This window comes from Zonotrichia leucophrys, chromosome 1, assembly GCF_028769735.1.
Source record: "Zonotrichia leucophrys gambelii isolate GWCS_2022_RI chromosome 1, RI_Zleu_2.0, whole genome shotgun sequence".
In the NCBI taxonomy this organism is placed as follows: domain Eukaryota; kingdom Metazoa; phylum Chordata; class Aves; order Passeriformes; family Passerellidae; genus Zonotrichia; species Zonotrichia leucophrys.
Window position 1 is genome coordinate 11,144,906 of NC_088169.1, and position 21,330 is coordinate 11,166,235.

A 21,330-nucleotide genomic window follows, 5' to 3' on the forward strand; every position below is an offset into this window, starting at 1 on the left:
AACTTCAGAACAACAATACTGTCTTTTACAAGACAGCCAAATATTCTGTTCCTCCATTTTTCATTTTCTTTTTTTTTTCAAATACTTTCATTTTTATCACCTATGCAAATCCTGGGTTGCAATCAGGGTTCCTTGCCAGGTGGGCTAAATGACAGCAGGTTGCTTGCTTAGCACTCTCAAAGGGTGCCAAGCTAAGATGCTCCAGATTCCTTACCTGTTTGCAGAGAAGGAATAGCAATAGGTAATGGGGATAACTTTGTTATGCACTGCCTTGGTCCTAGGTAAAGAGATCAGTAAATAATGCACCACCATCATTAATGCATAGTTATTTTACAGATTTGATATTTCTAGGACTGCCCAGCAGTATTCTTTCTGCTGCTGTCAGCAGTGTTTGTAAAGGAGACTTTCTGTGCAAATTCAGCAAATCATCTAGTGAGCTAAACCTCACCTCCAGGTTAATGACTGCTCAACCGAGCCCTGTGTTTGCTAAAGGAGAGAGGGACAAAGTGCAGCTTCACATTCTCCAAACAAGTAGATGAGAATGAGGACCTAGTGACTGTTTTCAGACTCCTGAAATCAGCAGCTGTGACATGGAGTAGAGTGGCCTATCTCAGCTTACACTTGGCACTCAGGAGCTCCTCATCCCCTGCAACAAAAATCTATTGATGTCTTGTTTCTTATTTGTGAAAATCTTAGTGCCATGATTTGATAGTGACATCCTTTTGGGTTTATGGACTTACAGCAGAGAGGGTGATTAACGCAGCATACTCCTGTGGACGACACGCTCAGTGGAGTTTATGATGACAGTAGCAGAATCACAGAATATTGAATCCAGCTCCTTGCCCCATGCTAGACACACCAAGAGTCACAAGGGCATTATCCAAATGCTTCTTGAACTCTGTCAGTTTTGGTGCTCTGACCACTTCTCTTGGGGAGACTCCTCCAGTGGTCAGACACCCTCTGGGTGAAAAACCTTTTCCTGATATCCAACCTTAACAACTTTCCCAAATCTTCATCTGCTGCCTAGTTACAAACCTCTGGTCCAGCTGACTTCCTGGTGAATGGTGGAAGCTATGGCCACCAGCTACTGCAGATGGCTTCTTCTCTGTGTAAGAAAAGGTGTAAGGCTGTGAAGTGCATGTACACCCTGGAAGGGACCCAGCCCAGCCAGGGCAGCTTTGACAGCACTAAACAGGTTTAATCTTGCACTCCATCTGCACAAATCTTTTACAGTTAGGCTTGGCATAGTACTGTTTGAGTAAAGAAAGATAGATTACTACCCCAGAGTGACATACAGATTCTGGGTAGGAAGTCTGAATTTTGGTCCTGGGCTTTTACTGCATCACTGGTGTTTTCCACTTTGTAGTAGAAAGCACAAGAAATCTTGGCTATGGTGATGTGATAATCCTTGAATTTGAACATTTTCCCTAGTCAGCATTTTTGTATTTGAAGTATCCTTTGAAATGTTAATTATCCACTGAAGTCATCAGTGTGTACCAGGCAGAGTGAAAAATTGAAATAAAGCCTTTATATACATAAATATACAGACAATATAGATTTATGTACATTGCACATACACAGTTAAATTTCTCTATGGATGTAGCTGTTAAATTAATATTTAAAAAAATGTCTGAAGTTACATAGAAGGTGAAAAGAAGATTTTACTTTGACAATGAAGAATATAACAATTATGATTAAATATAATTTTAAGGGATTCTCATTTTAATGCCCTTGATATTATAAGTAATACAAATGGTGTGTTGTGTGTGATTTCCACTAATGTGCAGCTCCTTCTGTCATCCAGTTTTCTACTGAGACATATTTATAGTAAGTAGAGTAAATTAATTACAGAACCTTGTAATACAAGGATGTAATTCCATCTAGTAAAAACCCCTGAAGTAGAACCTTAAGATGTTTGCTGTGTAAGGGAAGAAAAGCATAGGTAAGTAGACTTTGCTAGTGTGTCACAGCTTTTCCCTAGGGGTAATGTCCAAAAATAAGAAAGATTGTTTTATTCTTCAACAGCTTGTTTTACTGGGCTTTTTTTTTTTTTTTTTGCTAGCATAGAAAGGAGTAGGATTCTTTCTACCTTTCATCTCCTTCTTTTTCTTTTGTGTGCATGTGTCTCCAAATGAGCAGCAAGTTTTCTTCCATGCTAATTTCAAGCAATTTAAACACCTGCTAGGCTATTGTTTTTTTAAGTATGCAGAGCCCTAAGTTTTGAATTTTAAATACATTTTTAAAACAATCTCAATCTACATATTTGACCTTGTACTGTTAAAGGAACAAAAAAAGTATGATTTCTCCAAAAAATATAAGGAATATCTTGGTGTGAATGCAGTATTTTTATCTGTGTTTACAGAGCACAATGTGCTTAGTCAGGTATTTCTTTCTTCTGCAGTTAAGCACCACTTCCATATTATTTTCAGTCCATTCTGTATTGCAGAAGCCCTGTTAGGATCAGTATGGTTCTTATCCAATGCTGAAATGTTCCTGTGACAGTCATCAGATTCACCTGGGGCTGAACAAGACATAATCAGGGCCCAGAGAACTAAAAAAGTACCTTACCACAGCTTGATGGAAAACAACTGCTCTTCCCTAGTTAAACAACTTAGCATGTCTTTTCCCACAGCAATCTGGGAGAAATTAGTTGAATGAGAATGCTGTATTGATCCCCAGGAGCTGGCAGAGGACTGAGAGCTTTTTTTACACTACTCTAGGGGTTTTCTTTTTGGAGAAATCAAGCTGGCTGTCATCTCGTAAATGGGACTGTAAAGCCCTCCTGCTTTCAGAAAGGGGAAGTTGCTTAAGCTTTAAAGAGCTCCTTTGCTGTCATTACTTTGTCCTCCAGGGACTATTGCTTTGGGTATCCTAGTTACAGGGGGAAGAGGATAAAGTGTCTGTGGAGAACCAATTGCAGAAGCATCCATTGCAGTTAGCTTGTTACTCTGGCAAGCAAGGAGGGATTTTCAAGACTTTCTTTAAGTGCTGGAGACAAAGCACTGGGAATCTAAAAATCTTTTTGTGAAAATCTGAGTCAGTGCTTTTTTTCTACTGATAAAAGAAAGTTTGTGTTCTGGAACTGCAGTTCTGCAAATTTGAAGCAAAATGTAATGACAATTTGAAATTATTGGTTATTTGTCCAAACATTGTTAGAAACAGTAATGATTATCTTGCAGCCATGATACGTCATGGACCATGACTGGGATTAGTGTGTCAGGTGTGGGATCTCAGCACCTCAGGACTGAGGTGCCGAGTCACCGAGACCACCCTTGGGGGGCTCGGGAGCCCTGGAATGTTGCCAGAAGTGTCTGGTGGCTGGACTTTGATCCTACACAGGAGACGACACCTGTATGAGGATAGGAGGATTTCACCGGGGTGAATGGTGAAGGGATAAGTTAATTAGAGAGTGAAACACAGGGTTTAGGATTTCTGTACAGGGGGGTTTAGAGAAGTAAGATGGAGGAATTGGGGCGTGTCCTGTCCTACTTCTTCTTCTTCTTCTCCATCTTCTGTGGTGATGGTGGCACTTTGGGATTGGTCATTACTAAAAGTGCACTGGGCAATAAGGGTGAAAGGTATTGGGGAAAAATGATAAATATTGTACACACAACTTTGGGTATAAAGATAGGTGACCGCCTGGAGGGCAGGGGAGTGTGCTCATGGCTGGCTGCTGAGCAGAGCTCTGTCGGGCCGAGAGAAAATCTTTTAGATAAACAATTAATAAACACCGAGACTGAGAAAAGAACTGAAGCCTCTTCTCGTCCTTTGAAACGCGGGCTACCCCAAGGCCACCCCGGGCCTTTCCAGGCCACCCAAACAGCCGAAAATCAGACATCAGGTTTGTCTTTCAGGGACACACTGCCATTTCTTTTTGGTTCCTGTCTAGACTGCCATTTCTCTCTAACTTGTGTATCTGGCAAGCAGTTCTCTATTAGATCTGAAGAGTTGGAGAAAAAATGCGTTGCTAGGCTGGAAATCCCTGAGATGCCAGCCACAAGGTAAGGTGGGAAATGTGATTAATAAGGGCAGGGAATCGAAGCCTCTTCAGTCCCTGTTGTAAATCTTCACTTCTTAGTTGTACCTTATTGCTCTTAAGAGCATCTCATTTTTTCCTGTGAAAACTGGATTGCTCATTGTGCTGAATATTAATAGTCATAGATGCCATACTTCCTTCTAACAAAGAGGATCAGTATTGAAAGAAAAAAATATTAGTCCAGCACAAACCTTGCCCTGCCCCTTCTTCTCTTATGTGTTGTTCACAGTCTTCCTCCAGATTCTTTCCTGCTTCAATTCTCTTTTTGTAAATTTAATGAAACAGTAAATGTTGCCACAGTCCAAGAAATAACTATTTCTTTTGTTTTGAGGAAAAGTGCAAACCTGCTTGGAAGATTTATTTCCAAATTCCAAACTCCTTGATTTTATGGGCAAATTAAAACATATGCATTAAATTCAACATAAGCCTGTGTTATATAACAATTAAAATTCTCATTTTGAATCCTGGACAATTTTCTTAGAAAGAGTTCTCCGGGGGTTTTCATGACACAAAAAATTCTGTAGCTCCCAGAGGCTGCAGTTGCAGAAAAAAATAGGCCAAATGTACATAATTCAAAAAATGTTCCTGGAGTCAATGTCTCATGGTGCCTGATTAATGTTTTTGTGTGACATAATAGGGTGATAAAGACCCTAAAACTCCTATTGCTGTAAACATGCCTAGGAATTCATTATGTGCCAGTTAACATGACTGTGTGGGCATGTTTAAGGAATGGGCAGCTCTGTCATGCTGCCCAACTCTTTATGCTCACAAAGCACCCAAGGCTCTCTTCTGTAATATAATACTGAAAAGATTTACAGCTGTGAACTTTCATACCAAAGTGGGTCTCTCTAAAACATCAAAATATGGATTATGAAAAATTCACTTTGTGAAATACACAACATGAATATTCTTTAGAGTTTGTGCATCCCTTTTCTTTCGTTAGTTTATCTACAGAGAAGTAAAATATGCCTTATTAAATAGTTAGGTCACAGTAGCAGTGGCAAAGTATGGACATTTTAATCAAGTCTGTTTTAATATACCTGACAGTTCAATTAACAGGTATTAACTAAAAATATCTCTAGCTGGGACACTTAATAACTAAAAATTAATTGTAACTCCTTTGAAATCTCATATTTTTCTCTTCATAATTTCTTATGCCTGAAATCTAACTGGAGTTCTTCAGGATCAAAATTGCACATTGTTCTGCAAGGAAGTAAAAGTTAATCTACTCAAATCAGAAGAGAATGGAACATGTTAATTATATTTTTAAAAGAGCTCTAATATCTCAAAATAAACTTTAAATGAATGAGTAAACAAACTCATAATATTGATAGGGCTAATTTAAAGACTGCTAATATAAATACACATATATTCTACTATATTACTAAATACTTTACTGAGAAAGTAGTATATACTAAAGTAGTAGTATATACTACTAAAAGTAGTAGATACTAATTACTTTCTTTACTGAAAGTGAATAAAGACTGTTAAACTGAACATGTCAGTTTCAAATAAAGATTATTTTTATGTTCCATTTCAGAGCTTTTATTCTGTAAATAATTCTTACTGTCTGTCCAGTGGGACTGACATAGAGACTGTATGAAAGATCAAAGCCTCATAATACGTGAGCTTCCTTTCTCTGATAAGCAGGCTATGTGTGTTCAGCTTCCATTGATTCTTGCTGTATGGCTGTATCCCCAAAGGCTAGATTTCTGGTTCGCTTCTGTGTTCTAAAACAAAACAAAAAAAATGGTTTTTGAGAAGATAACTGAAGACAGAAACTGCAGTAAATTTACCTGTTACAGTCTTCATCTGGACTGTGGTAGAATATGACTTCTTCTCTATTGTATATCTCTGCTAGAGATAATAACCTTCTGAGTTATTATACCCTTGTAGGCATCTGTACATTGTTTAAATTCACCATATTACAAGCATATTATGAATTTGCCAAAATGTCTTTTGCTATTTATTCATGAAGTAAGAACTTCTAGCATGATAAATTTTACTTCACAGTGTTAAAGGTCTGTTGTTATTCACAAGACTAATATATATATATATATAATATTTTCAACTTTTTTTTTGCAAATTAGTGTGTATAATTAGGGTATCTATATACAGAGAATATATATTTGTATATATATACATGTTTATATATATAAAATCCCTCATAAACATGCCACTTACTTTTTTTTAGGTTTTAGGTGCTAGTAGTGCCTTCAGCTCCTTTTCCACAAAATGCATTTTTTTCCTCTTTATCCTGGACATTGCAAATACTTTTTTTCATTACAGTAAATCATTATTCACAGAAGTGAATGGTAAAAGGCAAGCTTTCAAATGCCACTACTGTGAAAATACTTATTCATTCTAATGATACTGGAAAATATACTTTCTCAGATTAGATAGATTTTTTAGATTAGTTAGATAGATTTTTGTGTTTTTCTATTGTACTACTGGTTGTCAGAATTATTTAAGATGTTTTTGTTAAACACAGAAAAGATACTGTAAGGTATTTAATCTAAAAAGGCTCTTCATTATTTACAAATATTTTCTTCTTGAAAGCAATATGATGAACACTCTTCTCTATCAACACAGTTTTCTCTGCTGTTCCATTCCTTTAAGTTCTCTAAGTCATCAACATTTTAGCTTCAGAAAAAACCTGAGCTGATTACTACATGCTACTCTTACAATAAGACCTAGTAACTGTTACTTGGACTTAGATTTCTTGTCTCAAATGAATTTTCCAAATCAAGGGTAAAAGGGATTTTAAATGAAATTTGATTGTAAACTTAAAAATAAAATCACCAATCACTTATTAGAAAGGTTTTTAACTGACTGAAAAGCTGTAAAAGATAAGAAAATACTTAGTGCCAATACAGGCATCAGTATTTTAAGAAGATAATGCTAAGTGCTCTGTTATTACTATGATTTTTGGTGAAAGAAGGACATCTAATTTTCTAGTATATATATTTCTGTACACATCTACCACACCTCAAACAGGATAAATAACATCTTTCAGGCTCAGGGAGTCAGCAGCCAGCATTAACTGGTATCATCTGTTTTCTGTTATTCTTCCTGCTCTAAAGCCACTATTGTAGGGGGATTTCAAGATAGGCAGTGGAACCATAAAATTGAACAGGGCAATCTTGGAGGATAAAACATGTTATTACAGGTTGAACTAAGAACTCTGTCATTGGAAATCATGGGATTTAAGTACTACATAGTAATTAGAGGGGACTACTGAGGGGACATCCTGTAATATGTACTTACCATTACACATACTTACGCTCTATGCCACAAATTCACTGACATTAATTTTTTTTATTTATGAATTATGATGGTAATTTAATGATTTTCTGAGAACTGATTTTTCCCCAATTGGATATGATTTCCCAGCTCTCTAGAAATCTGGGTCTTGCACCTGTCTCTGTGTCCAGGCCATGGAAATTATCATTTTTCCTGGTCCCAGATGGGATCTGAACTGCAACAGAACCTGGGAACCAGAATGGGCTGCTGGATTTCACTGGTATTGACTTAGCATCTGTCCATGGGTATTTCATTTGGGTTGGGATCAGCTGCTCTCTGTGCTCTCTCACACCAAAGAGTGCTCTGGATTTGGCTCAGATCAAACCCAGGTGGGAGAGGTTCTCTCCAGGAGCCTGTCCAGTGTGCCCCAGCAGTTAATGGACACTTGGTCAGTGGGTGTAGCTGGGCAGTCCAGGCACTCTAACACCCCTCAGTAGGACATGTGCCCTCTGTGCTGGCTGCCCCACCTTCCAGCCATCACCCTGTAGTCACAGAGCTGGGACATTGAAGGACAGTGGAAATACTTGCTCAGTGTGTTGTGTGAACAGCAGCACAGAGGCATTTGAGGCTTCCAGCTCTGAAGAGCTCCAGGAGGGATGTTTGAGAGTGTCAAGAGACAGCAAAGTTGGGGTAAGGGGCTGCAAGCAGGGACCTCTCCTGAAGTTTCCCCAATACCTGAGAGAGGAGGGCAAAGCTGGCTTTGGCTGCAGTGAGAAATGTGTGCTGTGGACACATTAGAGAGCAGCCCAGGTCAAGGTCTGTCACTGTCATATTTTCTGGAAAAATCCCTTTGCCAGGATTTCTTCTCGTGGGAAGCTGAGAAACCTCAGAGAAAAAGGAAACCAATAATTATCTGATTGTTTCTCCTGTGTTTTATTGCTTTGGAATGTGATTGGAGATTGTTTATCCAACATGTGAATTGTTTTTACTTAATGACCAATCATGGTCCAGCTGTGTCAAGGCTCTGGTGGGTCAGTCACAAGTTTTTCATGAGTATCTTGTTGAGCCTTCTGTAAGTATCCTTTCTCTATTTTTTAGTATAGATTTAGTATAGTATTCTTTTATATAACTTAATATCATAAAATAACAAATTAGCCTCCTAAGAACATGGAGTCAGATTCATCATTTCCTCCCCAGAACGAGAGACCCTGAAAATACCACAAAGGTCTGAGTTTAAAACTGTCCCTGAAGCCCTGGGCAGAAACCCCAGGCGAGGATTCTCACAGTCATTTCTGCCTAAAGGCTGGTGACAGGTCCTGGTGCTGTGCCACATCAGAACTGGCCTTAAGCAGGTCAGAGCCCCTGGGCTGGAAAAAGGAGGAGAACATCACCCTGACAGTCAGAGGTTCATGTGATTTGTCACTCATATTCAATTTCATGCAATTAAAAGATGAAACCATAGGGTGGGTGATACTGACATGCTGCAGTATTCTGGCTGGAAGTGTGGTGTGCACTGTCACCTTTCGAGGATGAAATGTGTATAATACCTTTCACATGCAGGCAGAAATACTGGTTTGGATTTCCATAAAATTGAGTCACTGGGTTACACTGGGTTATTTTCGTGTAAAATTTTTTATTTGGGGTTTCCTTATCATGATTTTGGTGGTTACACTTCAAAAAGTTACGAAATTTTTTGGGTTTTTTTTACCAATTGCATGGATATTTTATAAGTTTGAGAGAGTTGCAAAATATGCTACTCTTTCACCCAGGTCACATTATTCAAGCATTTCTTTATTTTCCCTAGGGGAAAGTTGTTACCTACACTTAATCCAAGTGTTGAGGCAAAGTTCTGTAAAATACATGATTGCATCTCTGTTGTGATGGAGGAAAACTTTGTAGGAAAATAAAGAATTGGAATTTTCTAGTTCATATGCCTAATAGATAGTTTTAGTTAGTGTAGAAAAAGAATGTATGTTATATAAATTTTATGGAGTGTTTCTATTTAAACAATTGATGCACAACATCCATTAGAATCTAATGCATTTGCTGTATAATTATTATTTGGAAATGTTTATTAAATTCATTGCTCTCTCATGTATAATAAAATATGGATTTGTATATGCCTGAAAACCAACAATGACTGACATGACCTTGCATTTTTTTTGCCTTTTTAGTTGTAATTTTCTTTGATAGAGAAGGACACTGAATGGCATGGTATCACTAACTAGGGCAAAAAGAATAATACAATCAATACAATTCAAAATAGTGAAATATTTATAATGTAATTGTAATGTACAATTTTTTTAATTTATGTCATGCTGCAAAGTCTAGTTTCTGGGAAGAGGAGAGAAATTAAGTTTTGAATTGATGGATGACATTGCTATGGTTGTTTTTGTTGCAGTTTATTATTTGTTTGGTAGTTCATGGGTGAAAGACAGGCTGTAAAGGTATGAATGGAATATGTAAAGCTAAGTGTTGTCCCAGAATGGACCCACAGCAAAACTTGAGTCTAAAATGAGATAATCACTTTGAGTCCAAATGTAGAGAGGATATAGGAATTAAATATAAATTAAGAACTCACATGAATTGTATGAGGTCAAATGAAAACATCAAAAACTGTGAAAATGGGTTAGCTCTTTCTTTAAGCAATTTAATTGTAGAAGTTGCTTGACAAGAACAAGTTTTCTTATTTTGTTATCTGTAAGAATGGCCTTAAATAGTAAAGTTAATGCTCTTACATTTAAGTACATAATTATTTATACTACTTTGATGTTTGTGTATTTTTACAAGGTGCTAATTGTGCAGAATTAAGCTGACAAAACTGCAAAAGTTGTGGGTTAATATTAGCATAATCTTACAGTACATTGTTTAGCAACAGAATAGAAATTAAGTTAGGAAATATTTTTGCCAATATGAAGAATAAAGCACATGTTTCTTAAAATATCAATTTCCATTACATAAACCATGTCTTTTAGGAAACTGTATAAATAGCATTCTTTTTATTGTGGGTCAATTGATTGTGAAATTTTGCTAAACCAGAATCTATCAAAAAAGTGGGTTTCATAGTATAAAGGAATGTTATCAAAATACCCAGGAATTAATCAAAACACAGATGCAAAATTAAGATTTTGTTTACAACAAATCATTAGCCTTTGTACTGCCTTTTATGTTTGTGTCTTCCCTGTTTTCAAAGATCTTTCACCTTTGCACAGCTTCCTTAAAACACCGGCTTTGTGACACAGACCATCAAGTGCAATCCCATTATACAGTTTAGAGTTCCACTAACAGTGTATATCCAAATTGGCATTTGTAAATCTCTGTGCAAGATTATGTGCAATGCTACCAAAGAATATTAAATTTTACTTATAGAAAGACAGGTCGGAGAGGAAGGAAGGAAACAACCAATACTTTTATGACTTAGTGTAAATTGTACTGTGTACTACCCCAGCAGTTGTCTTTGGTTGCTTTTTTTTCTTTCTTGCTCTCTGGAGGCAAAATAAATCCATTATGTACTAATATGATAAAATGAAATTGCTCCCACAAGCCACTGCTTAACATGGTCCCTGCTGGAGTGTTAGTACATATATGAAAAAATTGGACCAGTGTGACATTTGTTTTTTGCTTATCAACCCCAACATGCTCAAGATAGAGGAATAAAGCTGCCTTATTGTGTCAGAGCTCATGTCCAACGCTCAGGTGCCTTGTAATTTGTGCCAGTTGTACATTCACAGCCAGAACCTCCTGCTTGGCTTCGGGGTGTCTCTTTGCACCTTGTTGTTGAACATGTGCTAAGAAAACCAGAGATAAACACATCAGAAAGGAAATAGCGCCCTGATTTCAGACAGTCCCCCACTAGCCACTGCTAGTGGCCACTCATGAGCCACTGTTTTGTCTCATGCTGGTCAGAGGGAAAGGGTTGGAGCAGAGGAAGACACAGAGCAATGTCTACATGGGGGTATTTTAGCTCAATGACTTGTCTCTGATGGCAAACAAGGGTGGATCCCTAGGTAAGGGTGTGCAAGGTCTTTAATTTTCCTCTGTTCCACATTGTGTGATTGAGGATTCCTGAGGCTTTCTGGGTTTCCATAGTCCTGGGAGTACTGCTCTCTTATGAATTTATTCTCCATTCTGCTGTGCCAAGGCTTCAGCAATTTAGCTGCTCAGCGATGGTCGTTAATAAGGCTTCTCCTTTTGTGGGTTTTGAGCTCACCGCCTGGTAACAGCATTGCTCATGATAAAACAAACAAACAAACAAACAGAAGCCTCTTTGTTTTTAAAGTTTAAAAAGCTATTGGAAGTAGTATCATGTGTAAGCAGATGTAATACAGAGATTCAGCAAGGGAAACTCTCACTTAGGTATACTCAGGAGAGGTGTCCCATAACTTCCTAGAGCAGGGAGCGGCTTGATGTTGTTCAAACGCACCCACACCTGCCACTGCAGCAAAAATTATTTTTTCTCTTATCATTGTAACATTATTTAGGTATTTAATCACTGTAAGAGCCTTGAATTTTAGTCACTTAGCCTGTTGATAAATTCTCTCTGTTTTTTACTAATGTTTTGCAAAACATTAGTATTGTATTGGTTTATACTTATACTGAGTATTTTTATTGGTTTACACTTATAAGGTGAGTAACAAGGTTTTTTTAAGACATGAGCAATAAGCACTGAGAATTTTTAAGCTTTAAATATTCAGATCTTCTTGTTGCAACTTTTTATTTTTCTTCTCCTTACAACTGTTATTTCCCAGAGCAAAAGATGGAGGAAGAGCATAGAGTGATGGGAGATTGAGTTTGCAAGTTCTGGAATGCAAATTCAAGAATACTAATATCAAATCCTACTGATTTTTTTTTACATTTAAGCTTCTGATAGGCTTCCCATGCTGAGAAGAGTAATTTTACTTTCTGAGGAACAGGAGGAAAGATGTTTTCATATAGTGTCCAAAATGAGAGATGATTCTGGACCAGAAGAAATGGAATTTTAATTCTATTTTCTATGTGATATTTTAAAGTAAAAATATTTTTTTCCTTGTAACTCTGAGTAAGGTAGTTATTAAAAAAAACCCTATTATAATTTAAATTATGGTTTGATAATATATATATATATATATACACCTTTTTATATATATATATATATATACACCTATACCTTTAAATTATGGTTTGATAATTTGAGCAATAAAATATGATAACCATGATAAATTATCACAGACAATTTAGTAAGTTAGATAAGTGACTACAATATTTAATCAGGTCAATAGTCTGCTTGTATTTTCTTCTAAAAAATGAAAAATTATCAGTAAAATGGAAAAGATTATCTGTATTCCCTCACAGTAATGTCATTTTGTTTGGTGAATTAAACTCCTTAACATTCAAATAATCGTATAGTTTGCCCATACAGAACCAGATTATCTCATAGAGAAATAATTGAGCATCTTTGTTTTTATCCTTTAAGTACACCCTAAAATCTATTATAATCCTGTAAAGGAGGATTATTAAACTAAACAACAGTAGCACATTTAATGATGATCTTCTAACAAAACATTCTAGCTAATCTCTGATTAGTTATTACATTTCCACACCAATCTAACACAAAGGATAACTGAATTTCTTAAGATGTAGGCTATCTGCAAACCCCCTTATAATCTGTTTTGTAATCTGTCTTCATTTCATTTCTTTCCTATTTGGCAGTGGCCAATTCAAACAATTCTTGAAGCAGGAGATCAATCAGTCACTCTACACAAAAACAGGTCACATCTTCCCAAAGTGCTGGAAGAACTTATCTGGTCTTTTTGTAGTGAACTATAGACTTACAGACATGCTTGTAATATTTTTCATCCTTGTTTATTGTTCAAAACCTTATTTTTTTTATGTTCTATTTTTTTTAATCATCCTTTTATTTCAGGACTTTTTTTTTAGTAATTATCATTATAAAATGCTCAAAGTTAAACATAGGGAATAGTTTTTATTAAAGAGTCCCTTTGCACCATGCAAGTGGAAATTCACTTGAAGACCATTGCATTTTTGTCAAAAAGATTTTAAAACTGATAAAACAACTGATTTTGTAATGCATTTGCTTAGAAATAATTTCACTTCAGAGGTGCTGCCATATTTCTATTTGATATAACTGTTATAAATACTAATATATTATGCCATCAATATTATTTGATTTTAACCTGAAACATCCAACATTATTCTCTTTATTTTTTTTCTGTAGTCAATAAATAAACTATCAGTAGATTGTTATTTCATCTCCTTTTATACTTGCAGGCGGTTTGACAAATCTTTGGAAAAGTGGCAGATTTTTCATTCTGACATGAAGAGATTTAATCATTGGCTAAGTGAAACTGAAGAGAAGCTGTCAAGAGCACAGATAGAGGCTGGAGACGTGGGGCTTGTGAAAACCAAGCAATTTATCCAGGTATGATTTGATTAGCCTATATTCTGTTTTTCTGTAGGGTTTAAGAAATTTTAAGGTCTGGGTAATCTATTTTGCAGTTCATTTAAGGAGGATTTCTAGTGCTGAGCAGACAGTGACAATTTTGTTCAGATGTGTCTGTTTATCTGGTTAACTAAAAATTTTCACTAGCTTGTTGTAAGCTGTATTTTTAAATGAAATAAGATATGGGATGACATGGTATATTGTGGTACTTTCATAGTTATATATTTCTTTGGTCTTTACTTAAAGTGCTTGTAAATATCCATTTGTTATTTATGACCAGCAGGAGTATCAGGCTTAATTTTAAATTCTTGTGGAAGAAATGTGATTAGCCATTGAGCTGTACAAGAGATATTCCGTGAACGACGTCTCGCAAGTGTTGCTCATTTTGTCTGTTTCATGTTTTAATCAAAGGACCTGGAGGATGCTTTTATTTGTGAAATGCAGTGTGACAGAATAGCCACTTAGTTGCTATGTGTCCAGTCCCAATTTGTATGCTTTTCATCTTGCAAGCTCTTTGAGCATCATAAGGAAAATAATAACTCTGGTTTCTTGGTAGTTTATTTCATTTCCCTCTTTTGTAATTCAAATGGTAATGGGTATGAAGAATTAATTCCAAACTGATGTTTTGGAAGTAGGTAGTTTCACCTGAATACCTTGACCAAACTCTGGATTCATGTTATAAATTACTATTCGTGCATAAGAAAAAAGTGCTGTTAAGGTAATTGGCACTTGTAAATTTGAATTGCTGGATTGAATTACTTGATTTCAGGTTGAAAGAAGTTATGTCTGTCTAACATTAAAGCCAGAGGTGTTTTTGAATGCAACGCTAACCTACTTCTTGGCCTACAGTTAAAAAAATAAATCATGCCATTTGAATTTTATTATTTCAGCTCAACTATTTAAAGATTTACACTGTTATTTCTCGGCTGTAAAACTGCTGGACTGAAAGGGAAACAAAATTGTGTGGTGCAAATATATAAAAAGTATACAACTATTAAGTAACACACTAAGCTGAAGAAGTTAAAATAGCAGTTAATTTTTTTTCTGCACATTACTTTCACTTCATTGAATACTGAAGAAAGGTCTCTAAGATCTGATTAACAAAATAGAATGTCATCAAGGAAATAAAGGTGCTTTTTGCTGCATATGTAAAAGGTAGTAGAGCTTATGTGTATGTTCTCTGAAACTTCAACTCCCTTTCTCTGTCCCACAATTTTAATAACATATATATTACTAAGGTAAGATGTGTATCTAGTTAGACACAAAGGTGTTACAAAGTCTTACCCATTCTTTGCTTTGCCTGTGCACCGTTACCTTCCTTGGCACTATTCTTGGATCCTTGAGCAGCTTCAAATGAGGTTTACAAAAAAAAATCTTTGAATATTTTTTTTCATTTTTTTCTAACTCCTTGCTAAATCAGCATTTTCCCTTGGAGAAGGTTGATTATTTAGAGTGCCCAGACAAAGGTAAGACGCATTATGAATGTTACAAATGCACTGGGTATGTAGCACATTTCAAAGTCTCACCAGATTAGAAGCATTATTTTCTTATCATCATTAAAAAAGAGGTTTATCCTAAACTGAACATCACACTGAAAGACCCTGAGATAATGTGTTGCTATGTAGAAACTTATATTCAGTGCAAAAGATTGCTTCTGTTTTACATTTCCCTTTGACCTAGCCTCCTTCTCATTTGTTATCCATTTATTATTTTCTTTTGCAACATATGAGATCATTTTGAATATATGTTTGTAGAGTGTTCTCTTCTTTTTGCCATGCATCAAGCTTTTTCTTTCTTCCCTTCTCTCTTTTGTTAGAAATCCCAAGAACTCATGAATTTGTCACTCAAAAATTTCATTTAGTTCAGTAAAACAGACAAAAGTACCTTTCTAATGAAAATTCAAGTGGTGCAAAAATATTCCAACTAACCTCAAGAATGCAGATCCAATGTTAGTTAACATTTATTTGTGACAGAATGCTAAGTCTGAAGTTGCACTGTTTCCATTCTTTTCATTGCTTCTTTATTTTTCTGGGTCTTGTTTCAAAAGTGTTAGGCTTCTGTGAGGCTGACTGAAGACATCATTAGAATTTCCATTAGGGAAACAGTTAAAACAGCTGAGCGTTCTGATTTACTAGAGTAGCAACTTGTTTTATTAATGAGATCATGCTGCTTAGTGAACCATATTCAGAATTAACAGGATTTGTTTGAAAATGCTTTACAAGCAAGTGAATAGTCTGGCACTGGAGAAGGAACTGTTTTAGAAAAAAGAAAATATACAAAACCTTCAGATTTCTAATACTATTTCTGAGTAGGACTACTTTGGAAAAGTAAAGATTAATGTGTTCATTAATATTCAATAAATACATAGAATAAAATGCAATAGTCAACAGTATGATTAGATGATTATGTTAATAGAGGTTAAAATGTAATTACATTTTTCAAGTGTATTTGGGGAGGGGAGGTGTGCTCCTTTTTGCTGCATAATGGCATGGTATTAAACAACATTATGCATTATAAATAATGTGAATGAAATCTAATAATAGTTTCACTTCAGGTCATGAACTCTTAAATATTCTTATTGTGAATTTTTCACTAGACTTTCTGAGATCAGAACTTATGGTGCTGAGAAGAAACACCATGTTTCAGTTTTTAAGAAAGTTTAATTGACATATTTTATGATTAGGAGACACAAAATTTAAAAGGACATTTCATGGATAGCACATCATGAAATGCATTGATAGCCCTTTGAAATGTATTGAACTCTGTCTTCAAAGTTATTAAGGATATATTTTCCCTCTCATTATTGTGACAGAGAGGTTCTTCTGTCTCTTCACTCCTTAATGCTTGGTAACTGTTGCTTCTTCACCACCTGCATTTTCACTTAGCTTGTTTATTTTGGTGCCAGGACTGAGCTGTGGTTCAGTTTTATCTGCTCCTCGATGTTTATCCCCTTCTGTTCTTGCAGGCTGCATTTTCCCTATCAGACCATGTTCAGCACACTAAAGCCACAGTGTTCTAATCTGCTCTCACATGGTAGCCAGACAACTTGTCTCTTGCTTCCTGGGCTTATTTCTCTCCCTGGAACATGAGTTCTGAAAATAGCACACCATTACCCAAACTGAAATGCCATCTGTATCAGTGAAGGTGGCTCAGGTGCTGTATTTTGTGGTTGCATCTTACCATGGGTGAATGCTAGAATAGAATTTTCAGTCGTCTATCTAAGCTTTGCTCTTTTATTTCCTTATCTTGCGATTGATCTGCCTTGCAGCCCTGATCTACATTCCATTCCATATGAGGAAAAAAAAAATTAAAACAAACCAGCAAAACCACCACGTTATACAGGATACTAATACTAGGTTAACATACAGCAAATAAGCAAGCAAGGATTAGAATTGGGGTTTGAAGGGAGTTGTTCATGTGTCACAGGTAAAAAGCTGCAAAAGGAGGAATTCTGTAACAGTTTCAGAACTGGGATGTGAGGTTACATACCTGAGTCATTACTTCAAAATTTTAAAATAGCATTTTTATATAGAGCATTTTGAATATTTCTTCTTTGCATTGGTTTTAAGAATTGCTCAATGGTCTATATTTAGTATCAAGTTTAAATTAATTTTATAATTTTATGTGGTGAAATTTTAGTAGCAAAATTATGAAGTCCCGGGTCTGAATTTTGAAGAAATTTCATTTTATTCATGTTCATTTGTTGTGACTGATCAGTGATGAGTACTTTATTTTTCATAATTTAATTGATTAAAAATATTCTTATTATGTTATTATTAGTTTCTCAAGTATTTGTTTTCATTTATTGGCATAAATATCAAGAGTGTTTATTTTTTAAGGTCTCAGAGAACCTTAATATTGAGTGATGGGCCCTAAAATTTATATTCAGCCTTCCCAGGATACCCTAGATGTAGAAATTGCTGTGTAAATTGCAGATCTTAACTGATCATACGATGAACTGTCCAGCATTTACATTTTAGGGCACTTATCTCTGCCTGCAAAAGGCTTGTGAATGACTCATGCCTTCTCTAGATCTCCTTCCCGCAGCACCATACTGTCAGGAACATCATATTTTTGCCTTGTAGATGTTTAAAGTAAGAAGATATCAAGAATCCAGGCTTCAGTGCTGAAAGTCGTGGTCATGCTAATAATTTCCCTTTTTTATATCTAAATTGGATTATATGGATTTTGATGATTTAATAACCACCAAATTTAAACAGTTCTTTCTGGAATAGAGCATAAATGCAATCAGAGTAGAGAGGAGAAAAAAAGTGTTTCAGTGCTCAAGGCAACTTATTTTCTACCATGAAAGCACAGTGGTAAGTAGGTGGATAGTTTATTCTGTTTTGTCCCAAATATAAAGGTTGTAAAAATACCTTTATATGTATGATTTTGGCTTTCTTAATTTAGATTTTTTATTTTTACATGTATTTCCTGCTATACCGAATGATAAAGGTTATTCCAAAAATTTATGACTCTCTTTATTCTAGTTTGGATTCAAATGGTTCAATTTTGTTTTACCTACTTCAATTTTGACTTGTGTTTTTTGGTGATGAGAGACATTGTCAGAAAACTTGTAGAACTTCAGCAAAATACTCTGGTCAAAGACATTTCTATCATTGCTTAGTGACTGTGTAAGAGAGAGAAAATACAGAATTTGAAATAAACGAGAAACCAATTTAGCATTGTTTTGCAAGAATATTTAATTAGAATAATGAAGATACATACTAAAATATCCTTCATATTGAAAGGACATGTCTGGAAGGATATATGAAATGATGTAAACATAATTGTCAGCACTCATGACTGCTGTCAGTTCTTACTCACATATTGATTAGGTCATTTATTCAAAGATCACTGGTTTTCTTTTTACTGAGTATCACCCTCTTATCAAACACCTCTGAGTGCAGAATGCTGCTGCCCCTAAGAAAGAAAAGTCTCAGAGACATCCCAGGGATTTCAGTCTTTGGTCCATTTCTAAGGTCTCAGTGGAAATGTTTCAAGTAACACACGAGTTCTATATGTGACACCTGGGCCCTAACTCAGCAAAACCCTTCTTTTCTTGGTTTGAGATCATCTTAAATGTAAATTCTTGGGTCTTTCTTGACTGAAGTTCTACCAACAATGGAAAGACTTCATTTTCACTTAATTCCTAGTAAAATACTTCTTTAGTGTTTTACTAAAAGTCACTTCCTTACTAAGCAAAATATTAATTAATACTGTGGTCTTTACAAATTAAGTTCTTTATATATATGAACCCTTATCCTTTCTTTTACTGTTGAAAGACTCCTCACCTTTGTTGCTGCTACTAATGGAAGTGATGAAATCCAAAAATAGTTAATTTCAAATTTGTAGTAAAAATATTTTGTTATTATTTCAGCCATACGAAGTATTTCTTCCCAAATAAATCTGTTGCTTAATTCTTTACTGCACACAATGCCTAATTTACAGCATCTTATTAAAAATTTCTAATTAATTTATTGTCACTGGTAGTAGGACATTAAAATGTCTGAAGGCTATGGGAAATAATAAATTTAAAGTTGCTTATGTGATTTAGCCTACTCTTGCACCATTAGGTGACAATCTGTGGTTTTTATTTAAGTTTGATTATAAATCATGGCATTGTTGGTTCTGGAAATGGAATTAAATCTTGTAAGTAATTAATTAGGATGCATTTTTCAAACATTTCATTAGGAAAATGTTTGAAATAGCTACCAGCACACAGATGTAGAGTGGCATAATTTTTATACATGAGTAGAATAAATAAATGTGGGGGTTTTTTTTCCTCTCTCTTTTTTTTCCTCTGTCTCGGAGAAAACAATGTTCTTGGACTGGATCAGTCAAACTTTGTGGTACCTGACTACAGCTGCCTCATTGCTTGGGGGAATTTATCCTCACCAATTCAAGTGAGTGCTAGCATGTGGGGATCTGGGAAAGTGATTTAGGTCTCTACCAAGAGACCTACAAGCATTTTTTTGTCCGTATATAAAAAAATAAAGGAAATGGAGGAGGCCTTTTTTTCATATTAATTAATTTATCTTAGTGTCAGGGCTAATCTAGACATTTCTAATGAGTGACATGTACAGATAATACCCTTCAGAGTATTAAATTTGTTTATTCTTTTATCATTGTATAAATAGAGTGATTAATCTGACTATGTCTTGGAAGTTTTGGGAAATGAGTGACGAAATGAATGACTGCTTTGAAAGTGGGCGATATTGGCTCTTTTACCTCAAAAAAATTATTTGGATTGGTTCTATAAGTCTTCCAAAAGAAAATCTTGTATTGCATCAGAGATCACTATGACACATGATTAAATCTGTGGGTGTTGATGCATAGATGTGAAGATAACTTGTGAGACTGGAACTGGCCAGCCTGGGAGTCTCTAGGCCTGGCCATTAAAAATGCTTACATAAAACAATCAGGGAAGGGTGAGACTCCTGGGGAATAGCTTTCTATACATATTAATTCTATAAATTAGCACAACTAGATCTTGATGGGGCACTTTTCAGATGGATGGTTTTAATAATCTTATTTAGAACCTTTCATCCCTACAGATTTTACAAATTCTGTCTATCACATACAGATTTTCATTGCCGTCTAAAGCCATAAAGTAAAGCCCTGTAGTAATCAGGCTGGACAAGACAGTAGGTTAATGTTATGTTGCTTCAAAAACTGAACTGTTTTAAAAGAACCACTCTGCATTATAAAAATCTGCATTATGAAAACCCTAGACTTTATGCAGAACAGAAAACAGAGGATCAACATCTCCTTTACGTTGTCAAAAAGATTACAAAACCTCAGAGATCTCAATCATATGAAATTTAAAAGTCTAGAAAACTGGAGTAATTGTTTTCCAAAAATTACCTTGTTTAAAACCATTTTACATGTTGTGTTAAGGAGTTATCAAATACTTCATTACCAACATCTACTTGTAAGGAAGTGTTTTAGAGAGAGGGTATTTATTTCTTTTGTGCTATTTAAATCTCTTGGAAGAAATTTTTCCTCATATTGTTGCATTAAGTTATGCATGCAATTAATTTTCTATCTCAAATCAAAAAGTGATATTATTTTAGTGAAGATTATGGCAGAAGTTCAGGACAACATTAGATATGTATGAGACTTTTTTTGATCTCAATCTTTTTTTTCCCTATTATACTTCAACAGACAGCAAATATTGTATTTCTCAGTCTTCTAAAAATAAACACAATACAGATATGCTGTAGCTTCTCATTCAAAATCCAGGCTTTTGATGTGTGAAAAAAACCCCAAACTATATCAACTACACAGTTCTTAAAATCTTTAAAATCTATTTGACTTTTCACAACGGAATGAAGACCACTATAGGAAAATCCCAATCTTTTATTTTGTGGGTCTAAGTATTTTGCATTTGCCAAATATCTTCTAAATTCAAGCAATTATTCTACCCTAATTCTACTTAAAAGGAGAAATAAATGTTTTATTTTGCCCCACATACTAAGACTTTACAAGCTTCATTTTTCCTTGAATGATTGAAGGATATATGATATATTCTGGAGTGTGGCAAATTCTAGTTTTGCATTGATCAGAACAAGAGTATAATAGACTGTTGTACTCATGCTCTGATCATGCT

The 21,330-nt window shown here is 35.3% G+C and overlaps 1 protein-coding gene across 10 annotated transcripts in view; it reads left to right on the plus strand.

Moving 5' to 3' along the window:
- Window positions 1–21,330, plus strand: part of DMD (dystrophin) — a 1,046,893-nt gene that overhangs the window by 491,790 nt on the left and 533,773 nt on the right. For all 10 annotated transcript variants that reach the window (XM_064706931.1, XM_064706854.1, XM_064706864.1 and 7 more), the window contains one exon: window positions 13,547–13,697. In XM_064706931.1, the coding sequence (XP_064563001.1) occupies window positions 13,547–13,697 (151 nt within the window). The remainder of the gene's footprint in view (window positions 1–13,546; window positions 13,698–21,330) is intronic.